Below are 16,111 nucleotides of genomic sequence, written 5' to 3'. Positions count from 1 at the left end.
ACAGAAGGGCTGGGGGTTAGTGGGCCCAGTCTGGCTGCTGAAGGTGGGCTGGCCTCTGCACCCAGAGTTTAGGATCTCACCAGCACAAGCTCACTCAGCCACCTGGAACTGTACCAGGACTGGACCCCGTCCCCAGAGCAGCTGGGATGAGGTAGGGGCAGTCTGTGCTTTGGGCCTGGGACCCCTTGCCCTGGATCAGGACAGGCTCGAGCAGGTCAGAGGAGACAGCTAGGCTGGGGAGAGGGCTGGACCAGGACGCTGGGTCCTGTGGGTTGGGGGCAGAGCTAGGTGCCAAGGGAGGGTCCTAATGAGGTGGACTGAGATACTAATATGCAGGTGCTGGAAGTGTGGAAGCAGTGAGCAGAAGCACCCTTGGTAGGGGGCAGCCAAGGAGCCTTATTAGAGGTCTGGACCCCCACCTCCACCCCGACTCCTCAGTGAATCCAGCCATCCTGAGTACTGCTTTGCTCAGATTCCAGATATAGCCTGTCTGACCACACCCTCTGACAGAGTGACATTTATGGCGCACTTTGGAAGGGGGGTGTTGCCCAGGCCAAGAGAGGCCTTGGAGGCCCAAGTCCCTGGGGCTCAGACTGGACACGCAGGGTTCTTTGTTCCCCTCCCGGAAGTGGCTACGGTGGAAAATTACCCAGAACAGAGATGGCCAGGTCCCGGGGGACCTCCAAACCACATCTGTTTCCCAAGTGGTCCTGCCCAGGGACCCTTGGGACCTGGCCCTCCAGATGAACTTCTGTGGGGGAACAGCCCCCTGCATCCTGATGCACAGGCCCCACCCCCCAAGTAGGAGCCAAGCACCCAGAGGGCCCTGGGAATCTGGGGAATTCCCTGAAATTTTCAACAGCCCTTCCCAGGGAGGGGAGAGGGTGCTGTGTGAAGCCTGAAGACCAGTTTCTTAGAGTCAGGAAACAGGTCTGGGTTTTCACCTGCTTGCTGTGTACCTGGAACATCTGACTTCACCTTTCTGGTGTCCGTAAAATGAGAACACTCCTTCCTGCTGTAACCCTGAAGAGTCTGTTGGAGTCAAGGTCAAGACAGACGTGCCTGCTTGTCTTGTAGCCGCCTAAACCGCATATGTAAAGGCCAAGCTCAGTCAATATGCACGTGTAACTGCAGCAGTTCAGGAGAGAGGGTGATGAAGCAGTGCTCAATGGAGACCCGCAGCCAGCTGAAGTGAAGGCTGGCTGAAGCCCCCTGTAGGGCCCAGTCGTGGGAGCGGGGAGGAATCTGCCACCAAAGATCACTGCTTCACTGGGCAGCCTGAGACCAGCTGGGCAGGGCAGGCGTCCAGGGGAGGGTGGGGAAAGCCGGGTGGGGCTGCAGCTCTTCGGGGAACATGGTCCTCTGAGCGCCCCTCCCCTGGCCTTCTCGGGGACTCTGCTGCCGCGCCGCACCCGCACCGGGCGCCAGAGCTGCGCGCCTCGGCGTTAACCCTTTTCTTCCCGGAGGATGGCATCCCATTTCACAGGTGAGCAGAGCGAGGCGGAGGGGACGCGCGCCTGGAGCCGCGGAGTGGCCGCCGGCCGGCCGGGCCCCGCCCCGGCCCGAGGCGCAGCCAATGGGCGCGGGGCCCCGGGTGGGGTGACGTGGCGTCAACGCCCGGCTCCCGGCGGCTGTGTCACGTGCGCCGCCCGACCGACCCGGCGCCCCGCCCGCGCCGCCCCGCCCAGAGCCGGCGTCCGGCCGGGTCCCACCTGAGAGGTGGGCCTCGTCTCTGCTCCTTGCCGCTGTGCGGTTGTCTGAGAGGCACAGGGGAATCTTCTGTGGGTTCAGAGCCCTTTGGGGCAGGTGTCCAGCGCAGGCAGGGCCGAGCCATGTCCTTGATGCCGGAACTCAGGGGCGGGTGGCAGGGCAAGCTCGGGAGCTGCCAGGGCTGCCGGCACTGGGCAGTGCCTCACAGGCTACGCAGACCCCTCCCGACTCCTGGAGCCCCCTGCCCCTGGCCTGCCCGTTCGTGCTTCATTCTGCAGTAGCTGAGCTGGGACCTGCCCAGCTTGTGGCCGAGGCAGCAGAGAGCTTGCAGGGAGCACTGAGTTCCTCCCAGCTCCCCGTCTGGTCATAATGGAACCAGATGGCCATTGGCATGGCTGGTTCTGGTCTTGAATGACCCTATGTTCTCATGCCAGTTTGGCTTCTGCTGGGTACTGGACAAGTCATTTGAAGCCCTCTCTGAGCTGCTCTGGGGGTACACCGGCCAGGGAAGAGCCTCAGGAGCTCAGTGAGGGCTGGGGCTTACAGGAAGAGTGAGGCATCAACTGACACCACGTCCAAGTACACGCGGGTTCTGATTCTGAGTTCACTGTCAAGTGTACATTTCACTGAAGGCTGCATCCCTGGCTTTTCTTGAAAAATGGGAGTTGAGCAACAGCAGGCTACAGTGGCCTGTGAGCTTTTCTGGTCCCCTCTGTCCCTGGAATCCACCCAGGCATGGCCCTGGAGGCATCGGGTTAACTGCGTTTGACCCTATTTCTCACATCACGGGACACCCTGCCTGCAGCTCCGAGCAGGGATGGGGAGGGAATAGCTGGTCCCTAACCCTAACCCTGGTGCTGAGGGCCTGGAGCCCCTGCACAGACCCTCTGAAGCCACCCAGCAAGAGCTGGCAGGGGTTCCACTACAGCAAACGGCACTTCTGGGTGAGTCCTGCATGTTCAAGGCCTCTTATCTGCCCATGCCCAGCTCCTCAGGGCCCCAGAGACCTTTTCCTTGGAAAAGAGGGGGGCTGTAGAAGGATTTCTCCTCAGCTGTCTCAGTGGGGGATTAGTGGGCAGTGGGCCATGGGCCATGACCCATGAGCTGACCCACAGGGCTCCCCACACTGCCCCCACTTCTGGCTGCTCCCCAAGACCTCCCCGCCCGCAGGCCCTGGAAGAAGGCTCCAGGGCTTCCTGGCTGCAGAGTGTCCTTAATTCTGAGAACTGGACTGGAGCTGCCCCTCCCCTCCTGGCCAATCTGGCATCCCACAGGCTTGCCATGGGATCCTGGCACATCCACGGTGATGTCTCAGGGTCACCCCACTTTGCACCCCACTCAGGGACACAGGACAGTAACCTCTGATACACAGATGACACCACCCTTTATGGCAGAAAGCAAAGAACTTAAGACCTTCTTGATGAAAGTGAGAGTGAAAAAGTTGGCTTAAAACTCAACATTCAGAAAACTAAGATCATCGCATCCGGTCCCATCACTTTATGGGAAATAGATGGGAAACAGTGGAAACAGTGACAGACTTTATTTTTGGGGCTCCAAAATCACTGCAGATGGTGACTGCAGCCATGAACTTAAAAGATGCTTGCTCCTTGGAAGAAAAGCTATGACCAACCTAGACAGCATATTAAAAAGCACAGACATTACTTTCCCAACAAAGGTCTGTCTAGTCAAAGCTATAGTTTTTCCAGTAGTCATGTATGGATGTGAGAGTTGGACTATAAGGAAAGCTGAGTGCCAGAGAACTGCTGCTTTTGAACTGTGGTGTTGAAGATGCTTGAGAATTCCTTGGACTGTAAGGAGATCAAACCAGTCAATCCTAAAGGAAATCAGTCCTGAATATTCATTGGAAGGACTGATCCTGAAGCTGAAACTCCAACACTTTGGCCACCGGATGCGAAGAACTGACTCATTGGAAAAGACCCTGATGCTGGGAAAGACTGAAGGCAGGAGAAGGGGACGACAGAGGATGAGATGGTTGGATGGCATCACTGACTCGATGAACATGAGTTTGAGTAAGCTCCGGGAGTTGGTGATGGACAGGAAGGCCTGGTGTCCTGCAGTCCATGGGGTCACAAAGAGTCAGACACGACTGAGTGACTGAACTGAACCGAACAGAGACACAGAGCAGGCCTCTTTCGGGGCCCATGGCACCTTTCACAGGGGGACACCCTTCCATCCACAGAGCTTGGGGCCCCCACACTCTGGAAGCTGCTCCCAGACTCCCCTGGCATGGGGCCTTGATCTCATTCCAACTGCCACCCCCGGGCAGAGTGAGCAGGGCAAGCTTTCCCGGCAGCACGGAGGCCCACGCTGCCTCTGCTTAGACAAAGCCGGAGGTCAGCTCTGGCAGGCCCGACAGAACAGAGATCGCACAGCAGCAGTCTGTTGGTTTGTTTATTGTGGAGTATTTTACATGCAAGATCCCAAACTAGACAGACGTATCTAGGAGAGCTCGTGGGTAGACAGACGCTCTGGTGTCACTGACTCACCCTCCAGTCCTGCTCTGCCGGCAGAGACAGACAGTGACAGACCGCTAGGCTGGGGGATGCCGACAACAAACCTGAGAACCCTCACAAATCAAGTGCAAACTCGAGGGAATAAATATTCACCCCCTTTCCTCCAGGAGCACCTGGAGAGATGCCATGAGCCTTCTGAGTTGACAGCTATTCTCAGGGCGCCCCAGGGACAGGAAGGGCTGAAGTTGGGCATGGGAGAGGCGAGAGGCGAGGGCCTTGGGTGTCTTCTGGGTGGTGAAGCTGGCTATGCCCACAATGGGGACAGGGACGGGGGCCCGGGCCTGGGGACTGCCAATACAAAAGGCTCCACTGTCCTCCACAGGGTTTCTTCCTCACTGGTCCACAGCCCCTGATCCCTCCGGAAGGCTGGGTTGGACTGAGTTAGAAGTGTGCAGAGGTCAAGTGGGGCTGTGGTGGCAGGGCTGTGGTGGCAGGAAGGAACAGAAGGAGCTGGAGTCTGGGCACCTGCTGCCCTGGGTCCTCACTCGCCCCACCTCCCCAGGCTCCCTTCTCTGGACCTCAGTAAGGAGGGGAAGGGCAGGGCGCCGAGGTGGGATCCAGGGCCGACAGCACGGTTGATCACACTGAGGGGCTGACAGACAGATGGGAGGACAGATAGCAGACGGCCACCTTGCCCTCTGGCCTGGCCAGTGAAGAGCCACTGCAGCTCTGAGGCCCTTGTCCTTATGCACACAGATAAGCCAGTCGGTCACATTCCCCCGGGGGTACTGGGCAGGGGCTGCTCTGGAGCAGGCTGGCCAAAGGCCCACCACTGCCTGGGCACATGAACTCAGTGCTGTTTGCTGCTGCCCACTGATCAGAGAGGCAGGAGAAAGGGGTTAGTTTTCACATCTCAGCACACAACACAGAAAAGGTTAAACACATCCCCAAGAAAATATTTTGACAAAATAAATATTTTAACCTATAATCAGGTATAATTAGTGCTTATAAGGAATCCCAGCAATAATTTAGTATAATTACATACTGGATCTGCGGTCTCTAACACTGGTGGAGGCTGGTGGCTCGGAGGGTCTCACTCTGCTGGGCAGAAGGCTCTGGCCAGGGTTCCCTCCTGGGAGAGCGGCCCGAGGGCCGAGCCTCCCAGACAGAAGGGAACCAGTGAGATGGGCCTGGGCACCTGGGGCCTCAGGACGGGAAGGGCGAGCAGCACCCGTCCTGGGCACCTGCTTCCTGGGCGTAGTGGGGGCAGGTGGGGCAGGCTGCTGTGACCTGATGGGCGAGCGGAGGGGTAGCTCCAGCCAGGACAGCTGGTGAGGCCACCATCACTCACCACCCTAGTGGCTTGGCCTCTCTAGACCGGGCCTGGCTGAGCAGCTGGAGCTGGGGACGGCTTTGTGGGGTCTCCCCGGGACAGGCACGTGCTCCTGCGACACCATCCGCCCAGGGACCCCCGGTAGGCTGGCCCCTCCCTCAGCTGATGCTAGGCCCGGCTGCTGTGACTCCCGAAGGACTGACTGACCACCGGAGGCCCACTGTCCACCCTGGGCTGGCAAGGCAGGCTCCACCCCACAGAGACACACCCCCAGGCTACACTAGAGGCCTGGGGATACCAGTTGGAGTGGCCAGGCACAAGCAGGCCACCTGCCCTGCAGCTCATCAGCTGGCTTCGGACGGTTCAGCATCCAAGGCTAACTGAAGACGGGAATGGGCAGCGGGGAGGCGCAGTGTGGAGGCCCGGCCGGGCAGGGTGCAGCAGGCTGACCCAGATACACGAAGGGGCATCCTCTGAGGAGCTGGGGTGTGAGGTGCCAGCAGGACCCCAGGCCTCCCCTGTGGAGGGAGCTGCGAGGGGGCCAGGCCAGGTGTTCCCCCAACGGCACCTTGGTCTCCACCACACCTGCTCCTGCTGGAGCCCCACACAGCCCCCAACCCCTCCCTGAACGCTCCCAGAAGACCCCAGCTTTGCCCTGATGCTGGGGAGTGCCTGTTAGAGCTCTGAGCGGGGCTAGGGCTCCTGGGCCAGTGAAAAGCTGCCCGTGTGCTCTTCTGGGCACCGGGCAGCTCAGGCTAGACCAGGCTGGGGCCAAGTGAGGACCCAGGATGGAGTGGGGCTCACCAGTGCCCACCCCCCTGCTGAGGTAGCCTGAGGGGTCAGGCTTCAGGACAGTCTGTGGGGGAGGCTGAGGCCTCGCCCAGGAGCCTTGGAGCTGCGCTGGCCGCTGGGTCACTGGAATCTCACTTGGGGTCAAAACCGCTTGCTGCTGTGGGCCCTGAAGGTGGAGGCAGAGGCTACCCTGGGCCAGGCTGAACGAAGCACATTCCGAAAGGTGCCTAGCTTTCCCAGGCCGGCCAGAGCCAGCCCTCACCGTGCAGGCCCCTCCACAGATGGGGTGGCATACAGAGTGGTGCATGGGGGCAGCGAGGCCACTGCCATGTTACCTCTGCAGGCTCTGCCCACACCGGAGCCATGGGCCCGTGGCAGACCCCTTGGTCCCAGCTCAGCAGTGGGCCTGGGCTAGCAGTGGAAAGTGAAGAGGGTCAAGCAGGTGGTAGATGAGAGACGCCACTCGCAGGCACCACAGAGCCTACTGAAGTGCCATCACTTGTCAGGGAGCAGCAGTGGGGAGCGAGACCAAGCCCACGGCTGCAGACCTGCCCTTTCTGGGACCAAGGAGGGCACAGGAGGGCAGGAGAGGCCTGCTGAGCTGGGCATGGGGCTGGGGTCCGAGCCCCTTCTCTGTGGGTAAGTGACCAGAGGAACCCCAAAGGGCTGGCCCGGCCTGGGGCTGGGCCAGCCACCAGCTTTTCCTGGAGGAAATAGGCAGAGGGAGCAGGAGGGCAGAGGCTGAGGGTCTGCAGCTGCAGCGACATTGTCCCACCTCTCAAAGAAAAGGTGGCTAAAGCTGGGCCCAACGAGTGGGAGGCCTGGGAGCAAACACAGTGGTGTTTCCATGGAGACACAGCAGCGCAGGACCAAGTAGGGGCGGGGGATGGGAGAAGTGGCCAGAGCCTGGTGTGGACCAGGGGTGAGAGGTGACCTGCCATGGGGGGGCCCAACCACAGGACAGCTCACAGAGCAAAGAGGGCATCCTCTGACCGCTCTGGCTTCTTCCGGCCTGAGGGATTCGAGGCTGGGGCTGGAGTGTCCGCTGGGGGAGAGGGGAGGCTGGGAACCATTTCAGCAGCTTTGGCCCTTTCTTCAAGGAATTTATCGAACTCTGCAACACAGAACAAGGCTCAGCAGGGATGGGTAGGGGCTCAGCTGCCACGCCTGATCCCACAGGGGAGGGCCCCTTTCTTCCTCTGACACCACCAGGGCAGGCGGGAAGCCCAGCCACAACCCAGGGGGCGTGAGGGAAGCGGGCAGCTATGACTCTTGCCCCACCACTGACTTGGTGCTTTTCCATCATCCAGATCGGCTTTGGTGGCAAGGCAGGAAGAGCTGGAGGGGCAACTTCCTCCTTGACCTTGGCAGGGACCCCAACCCCGGCAGGGCTCAGGGCCTACAGAGGGCCCCAGACCGGCACCCGCTGTGCTGACTGCATGGCATGTGTTTTGTCTCGGCTACAATGACCATCCGGAGGTGGGGGGCAGACCAGTCAGCAGTGCCACCGGTCTGGGGTCCCATGGACCTGGGATGGCCGATTGTGCCTGCTGGCACCTCCCACGTCAGCAGGTGACCTGGATGGACAGAGCCCAGGAGCGGGGAGGTGCCAGGGCGGCAAGGAGGCTCTCAGAGCCTGGGAAGGGCACAGCCACAGTGGGTCGGAGGCAGGCCTACCTTCGCTCGTGACGCCCTCCTCCAAGTCATCACCCTTCTGTGGGAGAGCGGAGAGAGGGTGTTAGTGCTGTCCATGGCCGCTCTCGCCCGCAGCCCACCCCCCAGGGCAACACCTAGTGACACTTCCTACTTCCCATCCTGAGTTCTGCAAGAGCATAATACTGCTCTCATCTTATTGGAGAAACAGAAACTTTTGTTTTTAAAAAGTAAAACCAAAAAGCTGAGGAGGCTCTAGATCCTCCAGAAAGGTCAGAAAGAAAAAACTGAACTGTGCAGCTCCTTCCCTGCTAAAACTCAGGGCAGGACCACAGAAGAGCCGGGAGAGGCCGGGCTCCGGGTGCCCCTCCACTCCGCGGACACTCACGGGCAGCTGCATGGCACTGGGTGGTCAAGGCCACGCCAGCAGCTGGAACCGTGTGAGGCCTGGAGACATGGGGGCTTGACCCCAAGGCACCCCAGCAGGGGGTTGGCTGAGCCCCACCCTCCTAGGAGCAGCGCCAGTCTCTTCCCGTGCCCTGATTCAGACACTGAGGACGCTCTGGGCAGTCAGTTCTGTTTGGGGGATGTGGAGGTCACTGGGCCCTGCACAGACAGTGATGGGTGGTGGACATGGCCCCAGCCTCCTTCCTGCTTCCACCCCTGATCTGCCCTCGAGTGCAGGTCCCCCTTGTGAGGTAGGGGGCCAGGCGTTCTCTTGGGAAGGACCTAATGGGTGCCTCTTCCCTCCTGGCATGGCCCCCAGGCAGCAGCTCGAGGGGTAGAGAGTGCCTCTGGAAAGCCTGTCTTTGGGGTTGGGTGGGTGGTGTGCTGGCCCGGAGCGGCAGAAGATCCTCCTAAGGTCTACCCTCCTAGTTGGGGGCCTGACAGGAGGCGACAAGAAACAGGAGATCAGGTGTACCCAGTCCCGTCAGCCATGATGTGGGCAAGCACCCCTTTCCATGGTGCATTTCTCCAACAGCCCCCCAGGGGATAACAGTGCTTGGCAGGGGGCCAGCACAGGGGCGGGGCGGGGGACGGGCCAACGCAGCCTCCCCTCTCAGAACCTGCTGCCATGGGGAGATGCATGACATCCTAACCTCCCTGCCCATCTCTGGAGGCAAAGACAGTGGCCTCTGGGGCCAGTAAAGCCAAGATGCCAGGCTACGCTGGGGAAGGGTGATGACAATGACGGAAAAATAAACACCCACTCACAACTGTGAAAATTTCACAATTAAAAGAAAAAAATGAAAACCAAAAAAATTAAAATTAAAAAATGCACAAAAACCAGAAGAATCCAAGAGCACACACCTGGAATCACAGAGTGACTGGGAAAAGTCAGGGTGCATCCTGGAGGCGCCTGCCCAGCCTCCCTCCTCCACTCCCCAGGGAGCAGCCCCTTGGGCCCCCAGGCCAGCCCCAAGGGGCCCCGGCCTGGGCCTCGCCACTCCCCATCAAGACAGAAACGTGGAGTCTCACCAGGTCGGTCCTGAGCCACACCTCAATGTCGTCCATGACCGAGGGCTGCACCACGGGGATCTGCGGAGGCGGCAGGCAGCGGCCAGGCAGCCCCCAGCCAGGCAGGGAGACAGAACAGCGGACACGTCAGTGCAGGCAGCCCAAGGCAACCAAAGGCGCACAGAGCGGGACACGCGGGGCAGGCGGGCAGCAGCCGAGGGAGGCGGCGGGGAGGAAAGCAGCGGCTCTAAGAAGCGGGGCAGCGGCTGGGTGGGCGCGGGGAGGAGGTGCAGTACGCATTCTTCAGTGGATAACTTTTTGACTAGTGTGTCCACCCTTGGTCCCAGGGCCCCGGCAGGACAGGGAGGCTGCACAGTGGTCCATGGCCCAGGGTGGCGCAGGGCGCGGGGTTGGCACGGGTCTGGGCTCTGCTCACTGAAAGGATCCTGAAATTCGTCCTGGGGCATTTCCAAGTGAAAAGGGCACCCAGGCCTAGGGATGGCCTGGCCCACAGCAGCCCAGCACATTCCTCCACCAGCAGACACAGGCAAAAGCAAGCACTCTGATGATCAGAGGGACTGTAGGCTGTGGTCATCTGTGTGTCTCTTTAGTGGGAAAACTGCGAAGCAGCCTGAATGCAGCAGCCTCCTCTCGCTCCACCCTCCCCTCCCAGCCTTCAGCACTGCCTGTGGCCCCCTCCTCCCCCATCAAAGGGCACCTGAGAGCAGGGGAGGGGCGGGGGAGCAGGGGAGGGGGCCGGGGTCCTGAGAGAAGGAAGGCGTCCAACCATCGCCTGGGCCTTGCCCATGCCAGGGCTGCCTGTGCCAAGGGCCCGAAAATCTATTTGGCTGGAAACAGTGAAGCTGCTGGCAGATGTCATAAGATAGTAATGTGATAAGAAGTAAGAGTAACCTTTAGTCCCCCTGAAGTCACGCTAATGAAATGTTGGCTCCCTGCCTAGAGAAACGAGTGGACGGCCCTTGACTTAAGTGACCTGTGTCCTCACCTAGGCTGGCCCATGAAGTACCTCTTGGGACCCACTCGCAAGCCCACTGTTTCTAGAAAACTCTCCAGCACTGTGTCTGCAGCTGGGTTCACACCAGGGCCACACAGCCAGGCTGGCAGACTCCATATCCGGCCTCCACAGGCGTTTCAGAGACGTGCAGGCCAACCTCCACCAGATTATTTGTATTTATTTGACCTACTGGGACCTTATGAATGCTGGAATGAAAAACCACCCTGAAATGACGATGGGGCTGAGGGACACGTGGTCCTTGCTCTGCAGGGCAGGCCGCCATGGGCACTGGCAGCACCCAAGGCCCCTTCCCTCCCGAGTGAGCAGGAGCAGGGGCACCCGGCGCACGACCTGCCAGGTTCACGTTTGCCAGCAGGGTTTCCACCCGACACATTCTCATGACAGGAGATGCAAGTTTTCATTACTGTGATTCTTCTAAGCCGGGATGCCGGCATCAGGGAGGTCTCCTGCCACCTGCCACATTGCCAGAACCCAGCACGGAGAGTCAGCACGTCTCCAGGGAGAAACCGGCAACTCCAGCTGCTGGAGCAGGGGGTCCCTGACGCCCACCAGCCTCAGCCTGCCCAGGACGAGCAGAGAGACTCCTCAGGTTGCAAAGCTTGAAAAAAGCCACTAAAGGGGTCATTGGCTTTAAGCCCTCTTTACTGTTCAGAATTGATCCCCTGGGCTCAGGAATCATGCCCTGTTTTCCCCTCTGGACCTATCTTGAGAGCCAGCACGCTCAGAAGATAAACACTGACCTGTGAGAAGCTCCTCACCCCTCGAGCTGGCGGAAGCAGATCTCCCCTCCCCGGGGTGGACTTGCCCCTCTCCAGGAGCTACCTGCCTGTGGGCCCCGGCCTCATCTGCGATATGGGGCGACAGCTTCCACCACTCACCACCCTGGAGCCCTTCACTTCTGGGCTGCTCGTTCTGTATCTAATTCAGAAACCCAGGGCTCGGAGCCCTGGGCCTGACCCCTGACTGAGAGGTGCGGAGTAGGTCGGGTGGGTGACAGGACAGCTCACATGACCTTGGCATGGGCTGCGCTGCCTGGCTGGACGCAGCGTCTGGGCTCACGAGCCACCTGCCACGTGGTTGATGTGGGAGCACTGCGCCAGGGCAAAGTTTCTGTGAAAACCAGGCGTGTCAGACACGCTGGATACTTGGCTGCCCTGTGAACAGCCCTGGCCGCGGGCGCATCCCCAGGCCTGAGGACTCTCAGTGTTCTCACCCTGAGCGACCTGGGCTCTGGCGTAGTCTGCGGGGAGCACCTCCTGGGCAAGGGGTCTGCGGAGTGTGAGGTGGAGGAAGGAGATGGAAAGGAGAGAGAAACAAAGGCACCTCTTATGTGGGGACTCTAATGAGGATCTGCACCCAGACTCCCTCACCCAGGAGAGCTAGATGAGCTGTGTCCTCAGCCCTGATCTGCACTGGCTGCTGGCTGGCGGGTGGCTCGCTCACCGGCCCAGGAGGGAGGGGGCTGCCACCAGCTCAGCCACTGCCAGGCACCCTTGGCTGCATCTGGGGGCTGCGGGTTCGCACAGGGAGCCCCGCCCCCGCCCCAAACCTGGAGCAGACTCTCTGCTGACCTACTGCGGTTCCCGCTGTGCTTCCCTGGCTCCCCCCGCCGCTCCCCACCCGTGTGCCCTCTGACCAGAGCCAGGAGAGGCAGGAAGACCCTGAAGCCAGATGGGGCACCTACACTGCCCCCCACCCCCCCAGGCAAGCTGCACCAGAAGGTTCTCAGGGCCTCTCCTCCCCACAGGGAAACCTACGCTGTTTCCAATGAGGCTGGAGCCAGTGGTGTGCCCAAAGGTGATATCCAGGGGCTGTGGACCCTCCTGACAGCCCGCCCTCCACCTCCTCACCACCATCTACAAACCTTTGGTCTCACTCAATAGTACAAAAAGTTTCCAAGCAAAGAATTTGTACTCAGGCAGTTTGGAAAGACTTGGGTTTCTACTCTATGGGAAATAAGGCAAAGCAATTAATATACATTGTTTTAAAAAAAAAAGAGCAAACACACTGCAGTCAGACAGGTGAGATGCAAGGTTAGTTGTTAGCCTGGCTTATTTCTGAAGTCGGAGCCTGGAGCTCTAGGTGGGGCCAGGTAGAAGCGGCGCCACCACCGGCTGCCAAGCCACACCGCGCGTTGTGGGCAGTATCCTTTTTTGCAGGATTAACAGGTCCAAGGACACACGATGGATCCTCCCAATTTGGACAATGGAGGGAACATGCTCTAAGGAGTCCTGCTCTAAGGCCACTCACACGTATGGGTGGAGCCCCAGCCTGCCCCAAAGAAGCAGATGAGGGCCTGCCTGGCCTGTGTCTCTAAGGTTGGCCATAGGCCTGGGGCAGCAAGCAGGGCTGTGGAGGAGTGGGCGATGACCCCGAATGTGGCTGGGCCCAGTCACCAGCTCCAAGCTGGACGGGCAGACACCCTGGTCCGAGCTGTAGTGGTCCTGCCACACCTGGCTCTGCCAGGAGACCTTGTGCCACTCACAGGCCCAGGCGTGCTGGCCCAGCCTGAACAGCCCTCCACTGGCCCATCCTGGCCCGGGCCCCACGAGTCAGTCCTGCTTCCTCCTGGAGTGTCCAGCGTTTTCTGCTCTGGCCCCATTGACACAAAGACCTCTGGTTTCCGCGGTAGAGACAGGTAGCCAGGGGGTGGCTCCGTGAGAGGTGAGCTGCTCTCTGCCTGGCAGGCAGGCTGGAGCGGGCGGCCTCTCTGTGCACAGACTCGGGCCACTTGATCATGAGGCAGGAGGGACCCTCCCAGGCTCTGGCTGCAGACGCCCTACTTCCCAGGGCTGACTGCCTGTGTGATCCCCGTGCCCTCGCCCCGGACTCCTCTCGTTCTGTTCCTGTCGTGTCTGTGTTTCTTCAGGGGCTGCAGACCCTTCTGGGGGACCCGGCGGGCACAGACCCCACTGGCTGAAGACGGCCACGTTCACAGCAGGGGGCCCCCCGCCCCCCAGGCAGAGGCCACAGGACTCGTTCGTGCTCATCCTGCAAAGTGAATACTGCCCAGAGCTCCAGGGACAGTGAAGGGGGAAGGGCCCTCCCCTCACTCCTGCAAACGCCCGAGCTCAGCAGAAAACCAGAGCTGTGTTTCTGGGGCTGGAAGTCTGTGGCTTAAGGAGACAGACAGGAGGGGGAGACTGGGCACCCGCTGGGGTGGGGGGTGGCCCTGGACTGTCCGACTCACAGGGGCTCAGCAGGCGACAGAGGGAAGTGCTGGGGGGACAGGGGGTCAGCGCGGTTGATGACCGCTCACCATTCCTTGGGCTATGAGCCAGCTGTCTATGGGCTCCAGGGCGGAGTCCCCACCTTTACCTCTCTTCTGGGTCGAGGACAGAAACGTCCCAGAAAGGAAAGTCACAGCAAGACCCATGGTAAAGAAGGCAAGAGCCGGTGCCATAGAAACAGAGAAGCTAAGTCACCGAGGAGCTGGACCCAGCACCCCACCCCCTCCCAAACACCCCTCGACTCCTGCATAAAAGAAGGAGTTAAGTACAGGGCATCCCAACAGGGCAGGGCACGCTCAAGCCTTGTCCCCACCCCGGGGAACCTCTTGAGGCCAGCGGGGATGCCCTCCTGCCTGGGACTCTTGGGGTCACCAAGGGGTGACGTCACAGAAGCAGCTGTGACATAATCATTTCTATTTCTTCTCATTTCTGCTTTTTTTCTTCTTTTTCCCCTTTCGGTTACCTGCGTGCTCCTTTTCCAACTCTTAATGTGAATGCTGAGTTTGGGGATATTGCCTTTTTACATAGTAAAAGTATTTAAAGTTAAGACTTCTGATTTGGATGTACTGTGGAGGTGCGGTTACACAATTTTTCCCCTTTTGTTGTGTTCTTAATTTTACCCTTGGCCCAGTTTTCATTTTCAGGTCAGCACTGTTTAGAATATGAACAACAAAACCTGAAGTACAGGCCTGAAGACGCATGTAAGTGTGTGTGTGCACGGACACACCCACGGACACAGACATACAGACACACACAGAGACAGGGATACCCACACACAGACACACAAACTCAGACAGACATGGACATGCACAGACAGGCATATGCCCCCCCACAGCCGCACGCACACACACGCACACACACTGCTCACGGGAACCCTGCTCCCATGCCCTCCATGGAGCAGCACACATGGGGAGCAGCCTGTCTCCCGCAGGTGAAGATGCTGACAAGACGGAGGCGGCCAAGCCAGGCACCCGCCTGCCTAGGGTGAAGGGTGAGAAGCTGGCCACGTTCCTGAGCTTGAAGCTCAGGCACTGGCGCTGGGACACACCTGGGCTGGGGGGGCAGGGCTGAAGGCAGAAAGGGAAGCTGACCAGGCCAGCTTGGCTGGGGGGCCAGGGGAGGGGCCTCACCAGCTCCCTGGGCCCCTGAGTTAGGGGGAGGCGCCCTCAGCAACAAGAGATGCTGGACGGTGACCACTAGAGCACGCAGCAGAGCTAGCCTCAGGGGTCTGAGGGGGCAGGGCATTGAGAGCCACAGCCGAGCTGGCACTCTGGTGCCCCCTAGGGGCCGGTGAGCAGAGATGCATGACTCTCACCAAGCTGCCTAAACCAGAAGGGACCAGGGGAGCAGCTTTCCTGCAGACAGCAGGCCACAACACTGCTGCCTGCTCGGGCCACCTGGACAGGGGCTGCTGGAGGCCAGGGGCTGGCGCTGAGGAAGCGCTGCCCCTTGCCAGCCCAGGACAGGCGTGGGCAGCTGTTCTGGGGCTACGGTTCGCCCCACATGCATTCATTCACTCACAGCCACACGTTTCTCAGTTAGGCAGAAAGAGCCATCGCGGCATCTGGGGCCCCAACAACCCGACTTCCACCCTCAGCGCTGCCCATCCCCCTGCAGCCCAGCTCCCCAGCCAGCCCAGAACTCCAACCCCCTTCTGATGGAACAGGTGGGTGGGCCTACGGGACCTCCTATCCCTTCCGTGAGGGTCTCACCTATCAGGGTGCTGCCCAGCCCAGGGCACTACAACCTCTGGGGACAGATCTTCCCGGACCACAGGAACCCTGAGAGCCCAGAGCCACCTCAGGGGGCACAGTGGGGCTCCCAATCACCCTCTGCAAGGGTGCAGCCTTGCCCACTGCCTACTCTCGGGCTGCCCTCGAAGTCTCCCCGTCTCGGGGCCTGTCTCCTCCTGGAAAACTGACACCGGGGTCTCCCACAAGGTGGGGGTACTCCATGAGCTGATGTGGCTCACCCAGGTCTGCCCCTCTGGCCTGCTCCCACTGCCATCAGCTCTGGCTAACTCTCTAGCCACCTTCACCACCCACCCTACCCCCCGGCCTTCCCTCCAGGCAGAAAAGCAGGGTTCCACACCTACCACTTCGGAGCTCTGTTTCCGACCATCAGCTGCCACAGCAGGTACTCCAATAGCCTGAGGGTCCTCGTAGGTGGGCCTGGGACAAAGGAGCACAAACAGGGAAGTCATGGGGATGGATGAGGTGGACTGGTCATCTCCTCTGGCCACAGGACCTTCCTCACAAGTGCTCGGCAGCCTCGGCATTTAGGCTGGGGTCGGAAGGCAGCTGAAGCCAGGAGGTCCAGCTGCTCACTCCCTCTGCATCTCAGTGTCCCCCTTTCAAGTAACAATATGAGGCATCTCTAAGGCTCAAGGACAGGGTGCTGCAAGGGAGCAGCCATATGAAGCAGA

The 16,111-nt window shown here is 60.1% G+C and overlaps 1 protein-coding gene across 5 annotated transcripts in view; it reads right to left on the bottom strand.

Annotated features, from left to right (window-relative positions):
* Window positions 1–4,108: 4,108 nt before the first annotated feature.
* Window positions 4,109–16,111, bottom strand: part of TOM1L2 (target of myb1 like 2 membrane trafficking protein) — a 72,570-nt gene continuing 60,567 nt past the window's right edge. Inside the window, exons 12-16 of one of the 5 annotated variants that reach the window (XM_027974787.2) lie at window positions 15,782–15,857; window positions 13,716–13,781; window positions 9,442–9,501; window positions 7,987–8,023; window positions 4,109–7,423 (exon numbers count right to left, since the gene is read on the bottom strand). In XM_027974787.2, coding sequence (XP_027830588.1) covers window positions 7,275–7,423; window positions 7,987–8,023; window positions 9,442–9,501; window positions 13,716–13,781; window positions 15,782–15,857 — 388 coding nt within the window. In that variant the 3' untranslated portion in view covers window positions 4,109–7,274. Of the gene's footprint in view, window positions 8,024–9,441; window positions 9,502–13,715; window positions 13,806–15,781; window positions 15,858–16,111 lie in introns of all 5 variants that reach the window. The other 4 variants (XM_027974790.2, XM_027974788.2, XM_060395489.1 and 1 more) reach the window with 4 other exon arrangements.

The sequence above is a fragment of the Ovis aries genome, chromosome 11 (genome assembly GCF_016772045.2).
Source record: "Ovis aries strain OAR_USU_Benz2616 breed Rambouillet chromosome 11, ARS-UI_Ramb_v3.0, whole genome shotgun sequence".
Taxonomy (NCBI): domain Eukaryota; kingdom Metazoa; phylum Chordata; class Mammalia; order Artiodactyla; family Bovidae; genus Ovis; species Ovis aries.
The sequence above is the reverse complement of the archived record's forward strand: the minus strand, read 5'-3'. Positions and strand labels throughout refer to the sequence as shown.